Source organism: Diadema antillarum, unplaced genomic scaffold (genome assembly GCF_040938485.1).
Source record: "Diadema antillarum isolate AM-2024a unplaced genomic scaffold, OU_Dant_1.0 seq00001055_RagTag, whole genome shotgun sequence".
Taxonomy (NCBI): domain Eukaryota; kingdom Metazoa; phylum Echinodermata; class Echinoidea; order Diadematoida; family Diadematidae; genus Diadema; species Diadema antillarum.
The window spans coordinates 135,857-158,907 of NW_027271883.1; the positions used below are offsets into that span (position 1 = coordinate 135,857).

At 38.1% G+C, this 23,051-nt stretch overlaps 1 protein-coding gene across 1 annotated transcript; it reads right to left on the reverse strand.

The window, feature by feature from the left end:
* Positions 1-48: 48 nt before the first annotated feature.
* Positions 49-9,779, reverse strand: LOC139743172 (uncharacterized). The gene is made up of 6 exons (XM_071653679.1): positions 9,639-9,779; positions 4,714-4,878; positions 2,591-2,673; positions 1,860-1,963; positions 524-579; positions 49-177 (listed from the first exon to the last, which is right to left on the reverse strand). The coding sequence occupies exons 1-6, from the start codon at positions 9,777-9,779 to the stop codon at positions 49-51; spliced, it is 678 nt and encodes a 225-aa protein (XP_071509780.1).
* Positions 9,780-23,051: the final 13,272 nt, after the last annotated feature.

Here is a 23,051-nt window from a genome sequence, read left to right on the forward strand (position 1 = left end):
CCCCCGGACGAGAGTGGTTGCGTCCTTTGGTTGCGATAGGTCACTGTGTCATATCAGCGATGATTTGGACCGCACCAATCTGGAATCGTGAAACACGTCGTCCTCCGAGAGGAGAGGGATTGTGCCTCCTAAAGCCCCTCCCACTCTTAGAATCGACCGGTCGAGGTCGATCACACACTGCCTCAGAACAAAACAAACAGGAAGGGAATCAAACACGTATACATCAACGTTTCATTTCATAGCAAAACTGATTATCATTGCTGAAGTGAACAAGCTCAACTGAGATTACGCATATTCTTAATACAAAATTATCAATTCTTTTGCTGAACCTAATAATCAAATTGCGATCACATTGGCACTTGCGCTTTCCCAGATATGTTGTCACGCATGGCATTAAAAAAAAAAATCAATACACTGTAGTTTCCTTTTCCTTTTTCTGAGTAGTCGTTTATTCTTCACTTTGCCTTAACACAAAGACAAAAAGAGAACGAGAAGAAAATGGTATTTCTGGTCAAGTACTTACCCGACATTTTCGCAAGACATCCATTCCTATGACTGGCAAACCTTTTCCATCACCTGCTGCTGGAAAGACATAAAAAAAACCCACAAAAATCAACTTCTATCCTCTCCACAACCCATCAACTCCCGGGTGATGTCTCATGCTGTATCTTTTTATCAGAAGTTTTGACGTTCATTACTTGTCATGTAAATGGCAGAATACCTTTTTTAACCCTTTCATATGAGTTGCCAACCTGCGGTCATGTATATTATGAGGGATATTTTGGCTGTACAATTATCTTAAACCTCTTCATTGCTAAACCTGTAACTGATCCATCAATTTACGACTCGCTTTCGAAAATGACGGTAATTTTTTCTGTATCAAACTAGAGATCTTTCGGTGTTTCTGATTTTGTACAGCAGCTCCATCTAATCTTTCTCCAGTGTAACATAAAATTCAGCAATGCCAATTTGCTGAGGACAAGAAAATCATTCAATTCTGCAGCGAAATTACCCCGATGGGATTCGGTGAGTTTAATGGCATTCAGTTTATTCATATCAACTCGGTCTTAAATATGAAAGGACGGTGAGGTCAGATTTATAGAGCATTATATACAGTCATGATCACCGACGCTCAAATTATCCTGCTTTGTTTTTAAGCGACAGTCCTGACTACACATCTTTAAATGTTCGTATGATATCAAGGGGTATGTACTGACATCGTCTGACTGCTTTTACTACAGTAATGCCATGTCCTGTGCTTGCAATTAATGTACTTTCCATAGTAAACGTTGTGGGTACACTGTAAAAACATCGGTGTTAAATTTAACACCATGGGTGTTAAATCTAACACCGATCAAGTTTCAATAGAGTACCACACCCACAGGTGTAGAAAATGTATTGTGATGGTGTTAAAAAGTGTTCACCTGGCACTTCGTGGTGTTAAATTGAAACTGTGGCTGGTGATAGTTTTGACACTGTTATTTCAATAATGACACCGCATGGTGTTGATTTGATATTGGTGGTGTTAATTTTAATGGTACAGCACCCGTCCAGCTTCAATAGGAGACCACACCAACTGGTGCTACTATGGTGTAAATGTGTTTACACATTTTTTTTTCAAAAATCAAGCATAATCGGAAAATTCTTTATCGTCTTGTTGAAGTTCAAAATTAACAAGAAGTGCAGTAACTATAATCCAAGAAATTATTCAAAAAACAATTTTATATTTTGAAATGACACCCGGAGGTGTTAATCTAACACCATAAATGAGCACCGGAAATTTAACACCAGCTCGGTGTTTCATATTTAACGCCGAACTTTTTGCAGTGTATTTTTTTCAGTCCTGTCAGCCTTCTTACCTTCGTCGGCGAGAATTTCAAACGGCGTCTGAAGCAGCATCGTACCGAGGCGCAGCGCGGCTGTCTGGCGGCCGTTATCTCTGGCTTGGGCGGAGCGAGAGACGCTGCAGTAATCACGGGCAAGAATACGAACATGTCATTTTCTCCTTTTCAACTTAGAATTACATACTTCTATGTTGTAAAGTGTTTATAGGACTGCTTGAATGGGATCGGTTATGTGAATGTTGAAAGTTAGATTTCAACCTAGATAGATTCCAACTTTCTCATACTTAAAGGAATGGCATAGTTTTAGTTGAGATGGGGATTTAGGTTTTAACTTATTGTGGGATGATTAGAAACCACTTTCCGAGTACATTAGTATTGTGAGCATACGATTCTAAGAATCTAAGAAATCTTGGCATCTTGAAATGGCTGAGATATCCGAAAATAAAGAGGTCCTAATAAAAGGTTATTAAGACCACTTTAATTGTTTTGCTTTTTTTTTGGGGGGGGGGGGGGTGTCCCACCCACTTTAAAACCAAATTCCACCTATTATAATTGTTTGCTGTTTAACTTTATAAGAGGTTTCTAATTATCTCGTGAAAAGTTAAAACCTGAATCCCCATCTCAAACCAAAACTATACCATCCTTCTAATGAAGAGAAATTTTCTACTTGCTTAACTAGTAACACGAATCGTTTATGTAGCCTAAAGATGATATCAAAATTTATGCAAGGAAGCCAAATGCTGTACCCATGAAGTTTGGCGGTTTCTGTTGGAACTCCAGAACGGGAAGCAGCTGTACTCAGCTGTGCAAACGTGTCCATGTCGTTTAGCTGGGCAAGAATGAAAACAAATAAACAAACAAACTCAACGAAACGAGTGGAATTGCATTTTCTGGCTCATAAATGCGATACAGTAGAATAATAATTGCAAACAGTTATTTGTATATTTGCAGAGCCAAGGGTTTTATTTTCCGGTAGAGTTTGTAAACGTCCATTGGCCATTTCGTTTCCATGAAATTCACTTTTGTCAACATTACCACATTAGGCCCACGCTTGAAATTTGCCACCATTTTCACAGCTGATTAAGACAAAATTCAGACAACGTTGAATTTAATGAGAAATCAGAAACTAACTTGATTTCCGTTCAAAAGTCATCATTCCCTTGTGTACGAATTTCAAGCCTATGACTGAATTGCAATTGAAAGTTGATTCTCGAAAAGCTTAGGGACCAAACTGTTAACTGGTTTTTCCACGGATCCAACGACCGATCGTGCTCAAAATCCGCTAGCTTATTTTCATTTAAACTTTAAAATCTGACCCTTCTGATGAAATTAAAGGGACTGTACAGTACTGGTTGAGGTGGGGATTCATGTTTTGAACATTCCTAAATGAGATAATGAGAAACTTCTTATGAAATATGAAGGAGCACGTAATTTTAAGAAGGATTCAACGTTTATTTAATGAAAATTGGTTTTCAAATGCTGAGATATCCAAAAGAAAGTGACAATAATAAAAGGCAACAGGCCACGCCTTTTATTAGGATCTCTTTGTTTCACCTTGTTTTTGGATATTTCAGCCATTTCAAAATCGATTTTCATCTAATAAACTTTTGATACCCCTGAGAATTGCATACTCTTTGACATCTCATAAAGTGGTTTCTGAATATCCTGCGAAACGTTCAAAGCTAAATCCTTACCTCATCCATAACTGTACACAGCCTTTAATATTGATGGCCCGCTTTCTTAACATTTATAGGCTTTTGAAAATTGGTTTATTAGCTAAATGGACATAAGATATCGTAGATGATTGGAAAATTTAGAATCAGGACAATGAGTGGAATACATAATCGAGGTGTAACATATTGACCTTACTTAAGTCGATGTTCTGAAACTTTATCAGCAATTTACATGTGGCAGACTTTACAATAGTGGTGACGTTGGCTTGATCAATAGGATCATGTATTTTTGTAACTTTATAAATTCATGTGTTTTTATCATGACTTTCAGCATACAACATAGAATACAGTGGTTTGGGATTTTTTAAAGGGGCGGGGGGTTCTTTTCCATAAGATTTCCAAAAGCTCTCTCTCAAGATGAGGTCAGCCAGCTTGATTTAATTTATTGTTACTGGGAATCCTAACCGCAAACATCAAAATAGGCCTATATCCATTGTTTGTTCCTCTTGAGGTGAATGTTATACAATACCTATAAATTAATTTATATTATATATAGCATGTTGACGTATAAATGCCATCGAACGTTCATTACTGAAGTGTCATTAAGCCATCAATTTTGCCATGGAATTCGTTGACCTGCTAGTGTACGGTTTGTCAGAAGCAATTGATTCCCTAGACCTGCAGGGGGTTATTTTCAACATTATCATTTTTGCTTATTAAAGGGGCATTCCAGACGATTTTCATAATTTCACATCATGTAGTACATAAATCGACAGCTCCATGTATAGATTTGTGGAATTTATTGTGGTCCTTGAGCAGAGAAACCGATAAACTGAAAATCTTAAACAAATTACACTGAACAGTGTTGATGACATCAGAGCCTCACATATTTCAGAAATGTAGCAGTGCAATTCCATTACAATACCGCTTGATCAACGAGTTCACCTGTTGAGAATCTATACATGCCTTCTTCTTTTGTTCTGCTTCCTTGAGCCCCAAGTCATGCATTCTCACTATAGTGAGGCTGCCATGTCATCATCCGTGTTCATTGCAATTTGTTATAAATTTTGAAAACATTCTCATTCCTCATCCCAATCACTATAAATTCTGAAACTCTGTACCCAGTTTAACCAATTTATAGTTGTTCAAATGTAAAAGTCTGAAAATCACCCGGAGGTCCCCTTTAAGTTGCTTACCGAGCACCTTATGTATATACCGCCCTCTACGGCGCCGCTCTGCTCGAAGTGATGCTCTGCCGCTCTGCGCTGCTGCTCGATGTCTGTTGATGACTTCCGTCGGGCGGGCTCCCCGGGGACCTCCAGACGTTGCACTTGTCGCTGTTTGACGATGGCGTGTGGTTGCTGGGGAAGAAGAAGGTCAAGTCCTATGTAGTCAGGTTTTCTTGGTTCACGAAAAATTGATTAAATTGCTACAAGACTACCGGCATAAGGCAATCTGCCATTCCCGCTAGAAGTTGAAGTGTGCCGTATTTTCAAGATTCATCGTGTTTGCAAGGGTTCAATCAATACGGAAGATCCGCTTCTTTCTGGAGGTGGGGACGATCAAACCAGCGGAGTTTCGCCCACGCAGAGTTCCATCAGGTGTTTGGACTTTGAGCAAAAGCCAAATTCAATCATCAGTGGGCGAAAGAAAACAACAATACAAATCAAATGGTGTTAATTATCATATTCAACGCGAAAATAAGACAACTTTTTGATAAGAAAATTTATTGCAATTAATTCTCCTCATAAAGTGAGTGAAGGTTTATCTTCAAGATTGAATCAACTACTCTAATAATTGCCATCATAGCTATTATTAATCTTATAGTCACTGGAACTGCTCTTATCATTCTTATAGACCAAATCATCTACAGTATTTTCCTTGATATACTGGATATTGATATTTATGATATAACAGGTATGTATGAGTGTTTCTTATTAGGTGTGACTATAGTGTGCGTAGATTATGTGTGTAGACATTGTTTCGATTCTGAATCAGCGTGTATCATCTTTAATCTGGCATGATTATAAGACACACCATAACTCTTTGACATTAAGAGTGTGTTCGTCAGTAATCTGTATGATCTGGAATCCGTATGATAAACCTACGTTCATTTACCACACTCTGTGGGCAACAGGCGAAAATTCTTACATTTTGTGGTTACCATGGCAACCATGGTTGGCCCTATTAATGGTCAGCTTATGTAAACATCCATCGTCTCATCTCAACCGCCCTCTGCAAATCTAAAGATAACCCTTATGCATAATGTAAAGAAACAAACAACACTCGGACGATAAAGGCAGCATGAACGTTTCCAATAACCAAGGGTCATTGTACGTTTAGTGTGAGCGTACTCTGATCATAAATATCCACATTGGTTGTTTGTTGAGGCTTTTTTTTACCCTTTTCAAATCTCGGTGTATATGGAAAAGCGCATTATGTTACTTGAGTGGCGAGCGAGATCGTTGAACTGACTGGTCGCCATGGTGACCATTGCATCTTGACAACCGTCCATTATTCCGTCACGATTTATTGTGGGCTCAAGAGACCATCTGGCAAAAGATTTTGCCCGCTTTTTCTCTTTCTTCATTGCCTTGTGTTTGTCCATTCCTCCACGAGGAAACGTGAGTCGTCGCCATCTTCTTGGTCAAACATAATACGGGCAAGCACCGTTTCTGGCTCACACAAACGCAGAAACCTCAGGAAAAAAAAAACCACTTTAAACCTTCCTCTTCAAATAGAATACTAATAAGAATTAAATCAAGATTCAACGCAGACGATTTTATACGAAAGAAACAATTCCAGGGCGTTTATAATCGTCATCTGTTCTATCCGTGCTTGGTTGTCGATGATATCCAAAATCAAAATACATGTTTTCGCATTTGCCTATGTTGCAAGATAGATAGAGTGTTAGATGGATAGATAGATAGATAGATAGATAGATAGATAGATAGATAGATAGACAGATAGATAGATAGATAGATAGAGAGAAAGAGATAGATGGATGGATAGATAGATAGATAGACAGACAGAGAGAGAGGAGAGAGAGAAAGAGAGAGAGAGATTTTAATATATTTTAGAAGTGATTTGTCCATTCTTGGACGGGCTAGTTAAATAGACAATGTGCTACACGACGAAAATCAACGATGAATGGCGTGTATCATACCTATACTAATATTTTACCAACGCTCTAGTTGTTAGACATATTATAATAGTTGCACAGACTATAGGCACTACAGGCTAATGTGATACACGAGTACCTGTTCAGGAGAAACCACGATATTTCTGCCTTTTTCTTGTAGTCGTTGTCTTTTATTATCATGAGGTACACCCCTATATTGAATGCCTTTCATGTATTCTTCATAACAGCTCATCTGGAGTGCCCTTATATGGGATTTTCCTGACAGTAATAAAAGATTGGAGCGGACAGTTTCATAGCATTCCATGCGTTAACTCGTGTGTGATATTTGGAGACGAAGCTCCTTCAAGGTAAGCTACCAACAATTTCTGCTATCTTTCATTTTTTTTTTTGGTATATTACTCTCGCTATGTTTAATGTCGCTTCTAATTTTGAGACCATAAAAGTGTCCGCTACAGTTAATAACTGGATTTAAGTCTTCACGCCCTATAGACACCATGATGCTGTTGTTTGGTGCTAAAACTCACCGTTATAATTTTACCATTCATTGTCAATGTTTCATAATTGACAGTGTAGATTCTCCTTTATTTAGTCCCGTTAATGTTCATAGTTGACTATATGTATTCATTTACAATTGCTCTTGTATGTATGATCAAATAGATAATATTGAAAATAATGATAGCATGAATGACAAATCAGCAATAATAACTGAAATAACAATAATTGTTTGTGCAGATTTTTGGAAGTCGTTTTATTGAAAAAAATTGCAGCTGATTCTGAAAGTGGCAGCATGTTTTGGAAAATTACCGTTTTTGGTTCTCTTTCGAAATCGGCATTTTCTTACATACTGGTAGATTCTGTGCAGATTTAGTGAATTGCCCCATTCCCATCTACTCCTTCTCCAAAGTAAAATATATATCCAGTGAAAATACAGAGGTGTCTATATTTGATGAAAAGATGAAGATATTTGAAGGAAAAAAAAATCAATTATTATGAGATAAAATAGAAACCACGACGAGTCCTGCTTAAGGATTCTGAACAGCACTCCAGTATAGGAACAGTCCTGCGAAATCTGACACTTAACTCATTCGTTAAGGTGAGATGTGGGTTCGGTGCTTGTGAAATATTCATGGCGAGAACCCGATAGTAGGTTTCCGAAAGCGCATTTTAATCGAAGTGTTCATGAGCGCACTCAAACGGGAAAAAGGGAGAAAAAAAAACCCACAAGTGCATCTGTTCTCTCTCTCCCTCTCTCCCTCTCTCCCCCTCTCTGCCTCCCTTTCCATCTCTCCCCTCCTCCCCCCCCCCCCTCTCTCTCTCTCTCTCGCTATTTCTCTCCCTTTTCTTGATTTTGTTTGTTGAAGAGTTTCATCCCTCTGTGGTCTATCACGCCTGAGATGTTATAAATTTTAAATTCTTTCGGCAAAACGAGATGTTCACATTCAATCACTCATCTTATCATGAATAATTCATTCCAGCAAGTCGAACTGTTCTGGTGTCTTTGCGACATTGTTATGCACATGAATAAAAAAACCCTCTAAATTCATCCAGCGTTCCTTTGTCGACTTTACATGAACCTTATAGTGGACTTGAGACAGGATTGAGTTGTAGATATATCTTACTCACTTATGTAGCCGCAAAGAAACAAGTAACGCACTTAAATCATTTCATTTCATTTCATTTCATTTCATTTCATTTCATTCATTTTCATTTTCAATAAAGAATATGAGACAGAGTACAAAACATGTCATGCCAAGAAAATCATTATCAGCTAACAACGAAAGGCTTTAAATCCAATCTAAATAGCTGTGCTACAATTTTCGAGGGCCTATAAGTAATACAAGCTGCAGGCTCTCCCACTTTGGTGGGTATGATAACTACTTATTTACTATTTGTTGCAAATGTATATGTCATTAGAATATACGTTTCAATTATATTTAAACGTAAAAAAAAAAAATGTATTGTATCGTAATAATCAATGTAATACAGTGATTGGTGGGTGTTTTCTTTTCAGCACAAAGTGGAAATAAATCCAAATCAATCAACAAATCAATACATGAAGTGGTAACCGGTGCTGCCCATAAATTCGAACCAGGTATACCTCGAGGATGAGGGTCGGTACATGGCCCTATAATCACTGAGCCACTACGTCGCTTGAATAAGTTATAAGTGAATGAAATGTTTGTATGTCACTTCACTCTGTGAGGGTTTGCCATGTCATCTCGGAGGCTGTCAGTCGGAAAACCAGGGGCGGATCTAGCTTTTTATAAAGGGGGGGGGGGGGGTTGGGGCGGTATGCGAGGGAGCGAGGGGGGGAGGGCGTGGGAGAGGGGTGTCCCCCCCCCCCCCCCACAGTAGGGAGAATTTTTGAAAATCTGTGTGTGAAAATGGCGTTTTCTTGCATCTAAAACACCACTATTTTTGGTATAGAGGTCATTGCCAAATTAAAAATTACAAGTTTTAAAAAAAGATAAGATTAAAAAAAGAAATGGTCCCCGGATTTTTTTTTTTTTTTTTTTTTTTGGGGGGGGGGGGGGGGGGTTGCTACGGCCACTTTAGTCGCCCAAGCCTTCTTCAATTATATTTGATCATTCATCTTTGAGTTTTGTTTTCCGTTATTGGCATTTGAGGCTGACTAACTGACTAATGAGATGAAGAATGATATGTTGGTTTTTTTTGTTTTGTTTTGTTTTGTTTTGTTTTTTGCTTTTTAAATTCGGTGGAAAAAATGTATGGAGATGATACCATCACCTGTTTAATTACCAGAATATGTGATAGCGACTAGTATATATCTGGTACGTGAAAACGTCGGCGCTCCGTATGACTTTCTAACTTTGTTTCTGTCTGATTTCATTGAAACGGTTACTGCTTTTATGTGAACTACTCGATCTGGGGGAGTATGGGGGAGAGGGGAGGTCTCTCTCAAAAAAATTGGTGGCTTCAGTTGCAATTGCATTTAAACTCTTATACCCTAAAACTCACCGCTTCCTTACTGGTTCCGAGTCGCATTTCGATGGGAAGCAGGTCTGTGGAGCTTTTTGTGGTGAGCTGGGGGACGCCGTCCCTGGAGTTGGCCCGCTTGCGCCCCATGGGCTGCAGGGGCGGCACCGTTAGCGCTTCCATCTTGGAGTCTTCTCGCCAGGGTGTGTGCGGACAAACCAGGTTAAGATGATGGCGAATCTGCCGTCTGGTCCCCTGGACTCGAAGCGAACTATCTGATGAAAAATTAAAGCATGAAATCCAAGAAGAGGATAAAAGAGCATAATAATATAGACTTGCATCATAATAACATATGAAGAGTTTGTTCGCAAAAACCGATAAGTCCATATTGGCCAAATGGAGATATTTGCGATTAAAGGTCAAGAAAAATAAAGAGATTAATAAGAAAAATTTTGCTTCTTTTGACCATAACTTCAAAAATGTACCTTTATACACACTAAAAAATAGGAGAGCAAATATGTACCCCTAGAGGTACAGATGCTTGTCGCTATACAAGGAACCCTAGCGGTACTTATATGTACCCTATACAGGGGTACATATAAGTACCCCTGCCTTGGGTACTTATATGTACCTCTAGGGTACAGATTGTGTACCCCTGTATGGGGTACAGATGAGTACCCCTGCATAGGGTACAGACGAGTACCTCTAGGGTTCCTTGTATAGCGACAAGCATCTGTACCCTTACCGGTACATATTTGCACTCCTTTTTTCGTGTGTATGTGACTGTCTAAGTAAACAATATGACACACACACACAAACACGTACACAAACACGCACACAAACACGCACACAAACACAGGCATGCAATCTATGAGAGTAAGCTTACAGCATACAACTGTATGTATAAGACATGCTAAGGTGTTTTTCCTTGATATATACAAATTACACGCTTTATTTCCTGGAAACTATAACAAAGCAAAAGCATCCACGTGTTGATATTGCACTACAAACACAGAGGACTATACATACGAATAAGGTTGTTGCATGAAAAAATAATACATGTACATGATGTAGTAGTGCACTGTACCAATATGTTGCCGTTTTTGTGAGTTTGTGAATCATTTTTGGTTTGCAAATTTGACAAGCAAAATTCTCACCAAGCGCTATACTGGGGTATAATATTTAGTGCACTTAAGAGGGTTTCAGTGTCAATTTACGAAAACAAAATCTTGTGACAATACCTGTGACCTTCTCATTCACAAAAATATATATGTACGCAAAGACGAACAGCTTATGCAGTACATGTAGTTGAGACTGTTTATCTTTGGCACAATGTACAACAGTGTAGGTGCCTACAGGAATACATAGAATTGCACAACCAAAAAAATATGTCATAATATACACTCAAATACTAAGATTACACAGCCATGAAATCCATACATGCTCTAAATTCACATTTTCATAATTTATCATCAATCATAAAGTTGGCTTGAAGAACACCTTTCACTTGTCCACACATTGAACATCCTACATTATCATATCAAACGAAATATCACTTGATTTAATTTGTTGGTAAATCACTTCAGTTACTTAACTTATAGAAACAGCTGTTCATAATCTTCAAATCACAGGTAAATCTGTGACAGAAAAACACTGTAGCACTAATAGGTAAATATGGAACGAAATTTGGCATCAAAATGGCAAAATGAAATAAGTATATCAGAATTGCTCTGAATTAAGAAGGGTTTTGTTTTTGAATTTTGAAATGGCCTTTTTAATCCTTTACCTTTGAATTTCAAGAGATATGGAATAAATGGAATAAAACTAGAAATGTTGCTATGGTAAGTGGTATGTATCCACCATAATGCATGCTTCTCCCAATAGGTCTATGTTACGTCTGGATGAGTGACGACAGTTTCACATAAGTGGCAAAATAGTAAAATGACAAATGTCACAAATGTCACAAATGTGTTGAGTGTTTACTTTCCTTGAACTAATTTTAATTGGATAATAGCTAAGAGAGAGACTTATAGTCTAAGAAAGCAGGTATTTGGGGATTGAAGAAAGTTCTTTGCTTTCATAATGCACATGAACCGATTTTATGTCCCATGTGTATATCCACTTCTTCGCAGTAACAGATACCTACTGTCAATAAACTGTAAATGTCTACCTTTGCTCATCAAAATTCCTCTTACTCTGTCACGATGAAAACTACGTTCAACTTGATGCATTATAACAAAATGTACCGTGAGTTTTGATTCACCCAAAGTGATACCCCTTGCTCTTCACACAAGAAACACATTTGTATCTCTGAAAAAGTAAACAGATTATGCACCATTGACAAGTGGGTAGGCCATAGATATGAATTGGATGGTGGTAGTAGACATACTGCATGTACATGTATTATTATCGCACTGTTTGCACCATCAATTATATTTCAAAGTACGATATTTCTTCCTATAGAACACAATTTCATACACTTGTGCATTTAGTGAAAGAGATTATCTTCATCATGTAAAAGCACACTGGTCATATCATAATGCATCAAATCCATGTAGTGAGTGCTTGTTTTGCATGCTGCATAAATACAGCTTTATATCCAACTGGAGAGAAGATGTGTGAACCCGCTGAAAAGTCCCGAGTATACTGAGGCAAATGTCTATGGAAAATGCGTGTTGTATCAAACTCAAAACATCCTCAGTGGGTTAACATGGTCTTCTCTATCAGTTCACCACTGAAGAGTAACTTTTGGACGAGGATCACATAAATTAGTTTTGACCATCAGGCTAAATCTAATGGCAATCTCCTTATAGTACTCCCATCTGTTGAGGTAATCTCACTATGCACAACACCGCCCACTGGCACTGGTAAAACAGTCCAGGACTCAATCACCGTTGGACCAGTAATTTTTCAGGAATGGACCAGTAAAAATGGACAAACTGGGTTACCTACTGGTCAAACAGATGGGTATGGCCAGTAACAAAAAAAATGGGTTAGTGTGCAGCCATGTCATGCAAACCATTCAATTGTCTACTCATGTCTTGCACACTACAGGTACTATGTATATCAATCTGTTCGAACATACATAACACACTGCTGAAATGTAATGAATGCTCTCAGGGTGAATAACTTACAATGTAGCTGAATATCGCTAGATCCACGCAAGGTCAACTAAAGCAAGGTTGGTTGCACTTCATATTCATTCTAAATAAGAAAATATAGATTTAGAAACAGCAGTGGCAATTACAGGAATATTCATGAAAGTAAAGCTCATGCTCGTGTATTTGATGTAGATTACTGGGAAACATGTAAGATCCTATTGTACATAGAAACTATGTGGAAGTTTGTGTTTTGCTTTTGTGTGAGCTTGGAGATCGAACTTCAATATAAGTAAAGAGAGGGCAGGTGTAGAACCCAAAGTAACCAAATCCTCACCCTGTTACTAGCAATGTAAAAACCTCAAGAGTGATTCAATTTTCCATTAACATCTGAACCTTTAGAATTTCTTGTCTCTCCTTTGGCTGTAACACATACACTGCAGTCAACCTATAATTTTGTATGGTAAGCACTCAGGATTAGTATCATTTTTAGTGAACTGCTTCAGTTGCCAATATTCCTGTATCAAGTTAGTAGGCTCTGCCTGCAAAGAATATGTACACTACAAACACATTATTGTCAAATTTTTCAATTGATACTGCATCTGGTGCATATGTACATGAGTACCTCAAACGGGCAAGGCAAACTATGATTTGCAATGAATTCAAGCAACATATTAAAAGATTTCCATGCTCGTAACTATGATGGAAATCACATTTTAACCTTACAGTGTTAAGAGGCCAGAGACGTACAATCACTGTAAGCAGCAAAACAAGAACCGTATTTAAGGATATTCTTATAACTTCAAGTTAACACACATGAGACATTAAAGCTCTAAATGAGAATTTGTTGCCTAAATTCAGCTGAGGTAAAAGGTTTCTGTCCTATCAATGGGCCAGAAGAAGTAAAACCACCGTGAATTTATTGGGATATAACGTTAATCAACTTTCTTATCTTAAGAACGAGATGCTGGAAATATTCAAAGCAATTTCCAGAATTGACCTGAATATATGGGATATTTAAGTTGATCAATCTTTGTACCTTGAATGGTAATTACTTGGAATATCCTAATCTTGTGAGAGAGGTTTAGATGAAATATTGGTGCGCTCTTCGTGTTGGGCTATTCCAGCCCAAATGTGCACTACACAGCCAAAGTTGAAGCAACCCCTGCAGAAATGTTGGTGCAGGTGCAGAGAACTGTTCCTTCCACCTCCACGAGAAGGCCATCTGGTGCAAAAGGAATCCCACATATTACTAATAGCGACTTTCTCATTTTGTGACACAGCCACCTTTCTTGTACAAGAGTGGTTCCAGATTGCTACGGTCCGTTTGTCACATCTGGGATGATATCGCCCATTTTGATTTTCAGTGCACGTCGTTCACTACGTACTGCTACGACGTCATGGCTCCCTTTCCTCCAACAGGCTGACGAGTGGTTGCACTAAGCGATGACATCACTCATGTTCTGAATATAGGTGGCAATGAAATCCTTGGCAGACGCGTTTTGCGATTCAGGCCTGGGATGTACTGGAGAACATGAAAGTATGCACAATTCCTCAAAACAACGTCATTACCTCGATGTCGACAGTCAGGAGGTGAAATGGATTTGGATTTGGTCCTGCAGGTTCCTGGACAAATAGTGAGAAATGAATTTACAACAAATTTGTTAATAACAACAAACAAACTTTTCTTCACATTTTATCTAGTGCCATCAAAAGTGCAACATTCAAAAACATTATATTATCAGTTAGTTTCAAACCCCGGTTGACATTGAAAATATTACTACATGTATTATCTATGCTCAAAGTAACCATCACCTTTTATATTATTTGAGGTTGATGTGAAAAAAAAGAAGAAGCAGCATAATTGCAAAACTTATCAAATTTGCTTCAATAATATCTATCAACCTTTCTTTTTTTCTTTTTCTTTTTTTTTGGGGGGGGGGGGGCAAATAATTAACTTACAACTCTATAAACATTTACTTTCCACAAAACATTTGGAATGTACCAAAAGCTCTTCTTATTTTGTGACAAAATATCCAATCAAATATGGACTCATTCCCTTTCAAATCATATTTCACTTTACACAAACCTGTGGTATTACAGCCAGGGTCTTCCATGATGGGTGCCCTTTTGACGAGAGTCCTTCCAGCTTCAGAGTATTGTAAGGGTGAAGAGAACCTAAGTGTGAATCTATGGACAGAAAAAAAAAGATAACAGGAAAAAAGGGGACAGTTTACCTTATTTGAGATAAAGGAATTGGTCACTTTATCTGATTGATAATTCATAGGAATTACCATCATGTCATACATCCTACTGTACATATACAGTGGACTCCCGTTAATAACGAAGTCCTCAGGACCGGCAGTTTTCTTTCTTTATATCGGAATTTGGTTATAACCGAACAAAGAAACAATATACATAGAGTGGATGAGATTGCAGCCCAAATTTTTACTTCGTTATAACCGGATTGCACTGTATAGGAAAATCATTGCTTACGATACTTGCAAAGTCATTCTTTCTGCAAAGGTCTTGTAAGAATAACAGTAATTCACAGCCTGTCATGGACCACACATACCACGTATCTTGCCACTTGTTCACTGATGCTACATCAAGCAGTCATGGGGTCATCATGTCACTGCCACACAATCAGTAGTAGGCCTACCGAAAAATGGACATGCATCTTCTGGTGTTACAAGTCACAATTTATCAAATGATAGTATGACCCAGGGCTGAAGTCATGTAACTACGTGTACATCATGTAGTATTGTGCTCTGCATGGTTCTTTCCCGTGTTAACTACAGTACTTATGTGTCATTAAAAGACTTACCATTACCAAGTATGCTTGATAACGTCCTTGAGGAGTTCTTGAATAATCTTTGCTCTCCACTGACTTCCAGATGGTTAGAAGAGATGCATTCCTCTCCTTTGTCACATCCATTCACAAGTGACATGAAGTAATCCACAGCTTGGTAGTGAAACAACTGCATTAGGAGCTGCTTGTCTAAATAACAATAACAACAAAAAAGAAATGTGTAAATGGTAGCACTAATGTGAGGTTTAGGTCTTACATCAGTTTCTTGTACCGTGGTAAGTATTTATTGCCTTGTAAATTCAGAAAGGGAAAATGTTTGGGTCACACCTGCTTCCAATAAGAATAAAAGTTTGTGAAGGTAGGAATACACTGATGAATATTGCAAGTGACATCAACAATAGGTTCATAAATTTTACTGGAATGGGTAAACTCCCAAGTGTCTCGAGTATTGATGACATGATCTAAATAGCAGTAGTAACACAGCTAGACTGGGATGTTCTACACTGTCTTCTCAAAAAGGCCATCATAAATCCATAAAAAGAACATCTAAAACTACAGTGAATATTGGTAACTATACACAGCCCTGTCACTGTACAGAAGTCACAACAGGCATGCTTCACATGACGTCTGGTTGGGCTAGGGATGGGGAGACATTATGAGTACACTCTATGATTTTTAGGACAGTATCAACTTTTAAGTCAATGAACTTATATTCCCTTTTACATGCAATGTTACAATTGTGTTGACTGTATCCATGGGAATGAAGGCCTATCAATGCATACGCAGAATGAAATTTCATTGAATGGAAGATCTTTACACTCTTGGCACAGTCAGCATTTGGATTTATACAGCTGTATTTCAATTACAAATATATCATCCAGTCATCAGACTCTGTATATCTTAGAAGTTAGACTATTAATACATTGTATTAGAGATCTACCAGTCTATGTAGTTGACTAGACATCACTTAGTCTTGGTCTGCCTTGTGTCCATCCGGCTTATTAATTCCGATTACAATAGAATCTATAGACCCTATTATAAAAGTTTGAACTCAATCGGCCATGGGAAAATGATAAGATAAGGTGATCAATAGACTAACTTGTTAAGACAGTGCAATTCACTTGATTCAGTGTGGTTCACTTGATTAAATCAGGGGTGGGTACAGGAATTCCGTAAAGGGGAGGGGTCTTTACAAAATCAAATGGGAGATGCAGGCTCCCCCCCCCCCCATATTTAGCTTATTATTTCTTTGTTTTGGTTCAATCTAATAAAGAGGGAGCAGGCGCCCGGTGCACCCCCCTCTGGATCCGCCCTTTCAATGGTAAATTAAATTCAAACGGCCACGCGTTGTATGTGTATGACGCGTAAACCAAAGGTATCCTGTAGTCTGTGGTCTATGTTGGATGTCACACACTGGGCTATCAAAACGCAATTTTATGAGGGTTACAAGGAACTCTTTCTGTAGAGGGATGCAACTGTCTAACCTTACCATCTAAAGCAGCCCAGTAACAGCACAAACCATTGCTGCCTTTCAAGATGCTACCCTTCCACTCAAACCAGCGATTGGAAGAATAAATTTTAAAAAGCCTCCTGTTGGGAGACAGGATGCTGCAATTCATGAATATTTTTTGACTCGCACATGGAACACATGTTTTGGTGCCCATGTTTTAATCGTATATCTTGCTTGGTATAACTTGCACACCATCACATACAGTGACATACACTAGAGCTCTACTGCCACTGCACAACCCTAACCCCTGGGCGCTCCTTGTACGGTACACATTTATTCTCGCGTTGGGGCTGGTCGTAGTTAGCACTACTATTCAGTACAGTGCAGTGTGTACGCTATGCGTATGGGGCAGCTGGTCGCAGTTACGTGTAGGAAGTTAACAGTAACACTGCACCATTGTCAGGGCTGCCAACTCTCACGCATTGAGCGTGAGACTCACTCATTTTGGTCCTTTCTCACTCTGAAACTTTATTTCATTTGCATGCATTTCTATTGATCTCACTCATTTTGACTCCTGAATTGAAATAGCATTGGCCTATGGGAGTCTCACTCTGAACTAGTTTCCAGTGTTAGCAGCCCTGCATTGTACTGTATACTAGTAGTTTGGCTGTAATGTAATTGTTGGGACTGTAGACAACATTTCGACAAACAGGCCTTAGAACTGTTAGTGGTCTAGACACTATACAAAGAACATTCTAGCTAACAATGTCTTTAGATCCTCAGACAGACTCTTTGTAAGTCCGTTGTGATCCGTCATGATCATGCACTCACTTACCGTGACATTACGAGAAGTGGTCAACACGTCTTGTCCAGTGTCGAAGTTATGCATGCATCAGTTAATGGTCTTCTGTCGACTGCGTGTTTGAATTGAAGATCCTTGCAGTTGCACGTTTTGTACCAGCTGAAGCGCGATAATAAATGTTTAATCTCGCTAGTTAGCTTGATGATCGGCACATTTTGTTGCTCGGTTACATTCGGTTACGTGTAAGCTGTATGCAACGCGATCATCCTGCGTGAAAACCTACCGCTCGGCGACAAGTCGTCGCCGCTCCAGATATTTGAATGAGTGGCCAACTTGGCGAGTTGTACAGATGAGGAAAAAAAGAATAACTAAAATAATCATACGTAAATTCTTAAGTAAATATATCATGAAAGATTATTTTGTAAATATTTTTAGCAATTTTTTATGTAATTACATTAATTAATTGAGTATATCATTTAGAAAATAACGCTGGTTTTTGATAATCGCAGGAATTGATTTCCTTCTTTTCGCTTATTGGTCAACTAGTTAGGCGGTAGGTATTCTCGTTATCAGAACGTGATTTTAACAACCGTAAAGCCCCCGAAAAAAACATTTCCAAGATTGCAGGTGTATGGACACTTTGTCTTAAAACACGGTACTTGCAAGTTTTAGGTATACCGAAATATGCAAAATGTGTACTTTGACATAACCGTTGTATCCACTACCAAGATGTAATGTAACATGTACATTCATAATTGGTCTTTGTGTCAAGACTATTCACTGTACCGACAAGTAGGAACAGCTACCCTCAAGGATGCCTACCCGTTCGCGTACCGACGAGTACCCCTAGACGAACTTACTTGCTCACAAGCCCGATACGGGTACGCAGGCGGAAACGCCTACCCCAATTGTACCGCTAGTTTTTAGTGTGTATGTAGTGACCAATTATCATTTAAAAGGTATGATATTGTACTTTATGACAAAGACCGTACTTCAAAATCTTCAAAAATGGACATATCGGTTTTTGCAAACAAACTCTTCATATGTAATACGATGCTACAGTGCGCTCACATTATACGAGTACGGTTATGACGAAATTGTCATTACAATGAAATCAACATTCAGGTCCAAAAATTATCATCTATACAATCATTATACTATTCAGATATAACAAAATTTCGGTAAAACGAAAGAAAACCGCCGGCCCCGAGGTATTCGTATTAACGAGAGTACACTGTATTACCATTTTATTGTGTTATTATTATTGTTATTATTATTATTATTATTATTATTATTATTATTATTATTATTATCATTATTGTTATCATCATCATCATCATCATCATCATCATCATCATTATCATTATTATCATTATTATTATCATCGGAAGAGTACTCCGTGAAGGATTTATGCCGTCCAGTGTACCGGCAATGCACGTTCTAACTATTGCAATTTCATCGTTCCACGATCAAACATAGGACAAAGCAACATACAGGCACGTATAAGGTAAGAATGAAAACTGCATCAAAAGAATGCGTCAAAATGAATAGTACTAAGTTTATTGCCTTTGAGTAATTTTCTACATCTTGATTTAATTCAGTAGAAAAGTATTAATCTGACTGGGGTGGGATTATAGTCGCATTTATTTTGCCTATAAATTGGTCATCATTACAATGTACACTGCGATGACTTAAATAATTGTCTTCCGTTTTATTCGCCGGCGAGAATAAAGATGAAAAATTCACAGACCTCAATCTTTCTAAAGGAAAACAAATTGTGCAATTGCGTGATTTCATTTTGTCATTTCGGTTTGAGCAAACGTTTGTGGCAGTAAAGTTGTCTTTTCTTTTCAAAATTAACTTTATGTTTAGTTCGGTCAATCTTTATCGCCAAATTATGTGACATTTCAGAAAGGTTACCAATAGAAGAGAAAATAAACAATAAGACAGTTGTGAGACAAAAAACAGAGAAATAATGGAACAGGCATGGGTGTGTACATGAACAAAAAAAAAGTAAATACATACATATAAAAATCATATATTGTATCAGATATAACATTATTGATATAATATGTGTTCCTCCTGATGTTAAGCAATGGCGGGGGGAAACATGTGAGAAAAAGTACAGGGTTTCAAATTTACAAAGGAGATACGTTTTGCAAAAGTAAATCGTTATTCTATAGGTCTTTGAGGGGGAAAGTACTCAAATTTTGACCTGATTTAGATAGCCAGCCTAGAAACAAAAACAAGTTATTGCTTTGCTTTTTACACCTAAGTGAAAAAAGAAGAAATAACAATGCATAATCCTGAAATCTATCTCTTTCTGAACGTGGGGCGAACGTGGAGTCGATTCGTCTTCTTGTCATCGCATCCCAGCGGCGAAATTTGCCTCGATCTGTGAGTATATGAAAACACCTGTCACGTAAAGCTGGCTTGAAAACAATATAGAAAGAGCAACAATAACATCGAAACAAACCGACAGGTAGGAGTAAGCCGGACGCATTATTTACCTAGATTCGTTCCTCTCTTTCTTTCTTTCTTACTTTCTTTCTTTGATAAAATGCAATGATTTACTGGAATGACATTTGGCACTTATCCAAAAGGTGTATAAATTAGTAAAATTGGATTGACGCTCGAACACTTGGAAATGCATGCATCCCGGACAAACATGATGATTTATTCGAATTTTATTTGATCAGTTACAAAATGTGATGGAGCATCCTGGACAAAATAACGAAATGAGCCATTGGTTATGTGACACTTAAACGCTCAAAATTATGTAGGCCTAATACGTATCCAGTAAAATATACAATTCTTACAGTTGATTAACACTTCAGCAATCAGAAATGTTTCAGAAATGTAATACTGTGTTATACTGCGTGGGGAAATGTACGGTGATTAATTAATTTTGTGTGATTGTTGTCAACTTCACAAATCTGTTGTACATATAGATATATATTGCTCTTTGTTCACTGTAAGTATTTGTAAGTGTGTAATTACCTGTCATGTGTCCAGAATGAAACCATAGACCTGGTATATATGTCAACATGTTCTTTGCTTTTACTTATCAATAAAGACATGATAACAACAACAATCTTTCTTCTTTCTTTCTTTCTTTCTATCTTCTTTTTCCTTCATTCTTTCATTTCCCTTCATTCTTTCATTTCCCTCTTAATTCGTCTTTATCTTCAACGTCTTCGTGGTTGGTCTAGTGTCCACTCAGGATGAGTAGATCACGTGCAATACAACTCTTCATCTGTACACCCCAGACATGATAATGACCTAAAATCTCCTTTCACCTGTTGGTGTTATCTCTTACACAGGTTGCATAAAAAGATGCAATCATATATAAGTCAGTATATCAAACGTAAGTTGGGTATCAGCCAATCAGAGCTGATCTATATATACATGTATACTATATGTTATATAGTGTGTCCCATGAGGAGGGAAACTCATGCATTGATATATCTTACCAAGGAACTGTAGTACTTTACTGGGGAAGATTTATACATTGTTCAAAATTCGTTTCTGGTACATATGTGACGGAAGAGGAAAATAACTGGTGATCTTCATGATGGAGGGTATGGTTTTTCTTCAGTCTTGAGAGGCAATTGAGATGTCTCATCTATAAATCAAGTTTTCGTTCTATTGGGTCGCACTGCACATTCAACCTTGTCATTGTTTTAGCTTTGTATATTACCATGTTGTTGTACATGTATGTACTTCTCGATCTCGGCTGGCTGGCCCTGGGATCTGCTTATTCTTGGGACTCTGCGAGGTGGTTGGATTTTATTTTTAATATTACATGTTTACGTGTTGTGGGTCTCTTTGCTTGTCAGCTGGGATCGAGAAGTCCATTCACAATGGGCCCCACTCACAAGCTCTGCTTCTTGGGGACTCCATACCCATTTCCTTCATGTTCATGCATTACTATGACTATGAGTATTCAGAGACATATCTTTGTTTTTTTGACTTAGTTTTGATTTCTATTTTTATGCAACAGGGCCCTGGTCCTTGGTCAACTTAATCATTTCTGGCGCATTGAGAGATACAATAGCAAAAATGGCGCCAGGGCTTTGCTCCCCCATTGAGCGGGATTGGCAGCAAACATTCCGTGATACCTCAAGGGTCTATTCGACCTTCCTCCCAACGTTAATTGAAGTCGCCCAAATGAGAAGCTCTTTTCTGAATGTTATGAAACCAGTGTACTCGTTTGACTTTGTTTATAAACGTCAATTTTCATTTTAATGCTATGATGAGCCTAGAGTAAAGATGAAATGCACAGCCGCGTGTTCCCTTTCCTTTCTTTTGTGTGCTTTTTTAACATAAACGTGTGATATGGGCCTACACATCCTTAAACAAATGTATCTATGTAGGGAGATATGTGTTTGTATGTATGTGTTAGTAGGCCTCCTATGCATTTATGTAATGCATGTATGTGTGCTTGTATGTAGTACCTGTGTATGTATGCATTATATTTGTTTGTATGTATGTGTGCATTTACAAACGTATATACAGTATGTTTGTATGCACCTATACATGCATGTATGCTGGATGCATTATGCCTGCATGTGGGCTATGTAGCCTACATAGGGCCTATACATAGGTAAAACATAGCTACTACAAACTCTTCTATTAATTTTGTGTATACATTTAGTATTTCTCTCCCTTTTACCTATTTATGAAATCTTATAATCCCACTCCTCTCGCTTCCTCCCTACCTTACTACTTCTCTCTATAACTATGTGTCGGTATGGATATGTACAATATTGTAAAACTATGCCACGTGTATATTATATATGAAATTAAATCCGTATACTGAGTGGCGCGTGGATGTTCGGAGTCTAACTCTTTTACAAAGCATAGTTTGTTATCATTTACAAGTCTCCTACCTTTCTTTCAATTCTAGATGCTAATTACCTATCACGTAAAATGATGGTCGGTGGTTTCGATCCCAGAAGGTGTCAATTTTACTAAGTAGTGGTCATTTCACCAGCTTTTTCTTTTCCATTGAAGAAACTGAACAGATGCAAGAGAAAGGAGGGAGGGATGAATTGCTGTGTGCGCCTGTCTGTCTCGACGTGTTGTGTGTGTGTGTGTGGCTATTCGAGGTGCGTGAGATTTACAACTATCACCTTCCACACATTGTCCGATCTTCCCTTCAAATGCTACATAACCTTTTGAGACGGCGGACCTGGTAAGTGGCGACGTAACGATGCTTAGACGTGCACCCCTTTCATACTGAAAAAGTATACGTGCGGAAGTGAGCACGACCCTCGGTTTAAAACTCAGA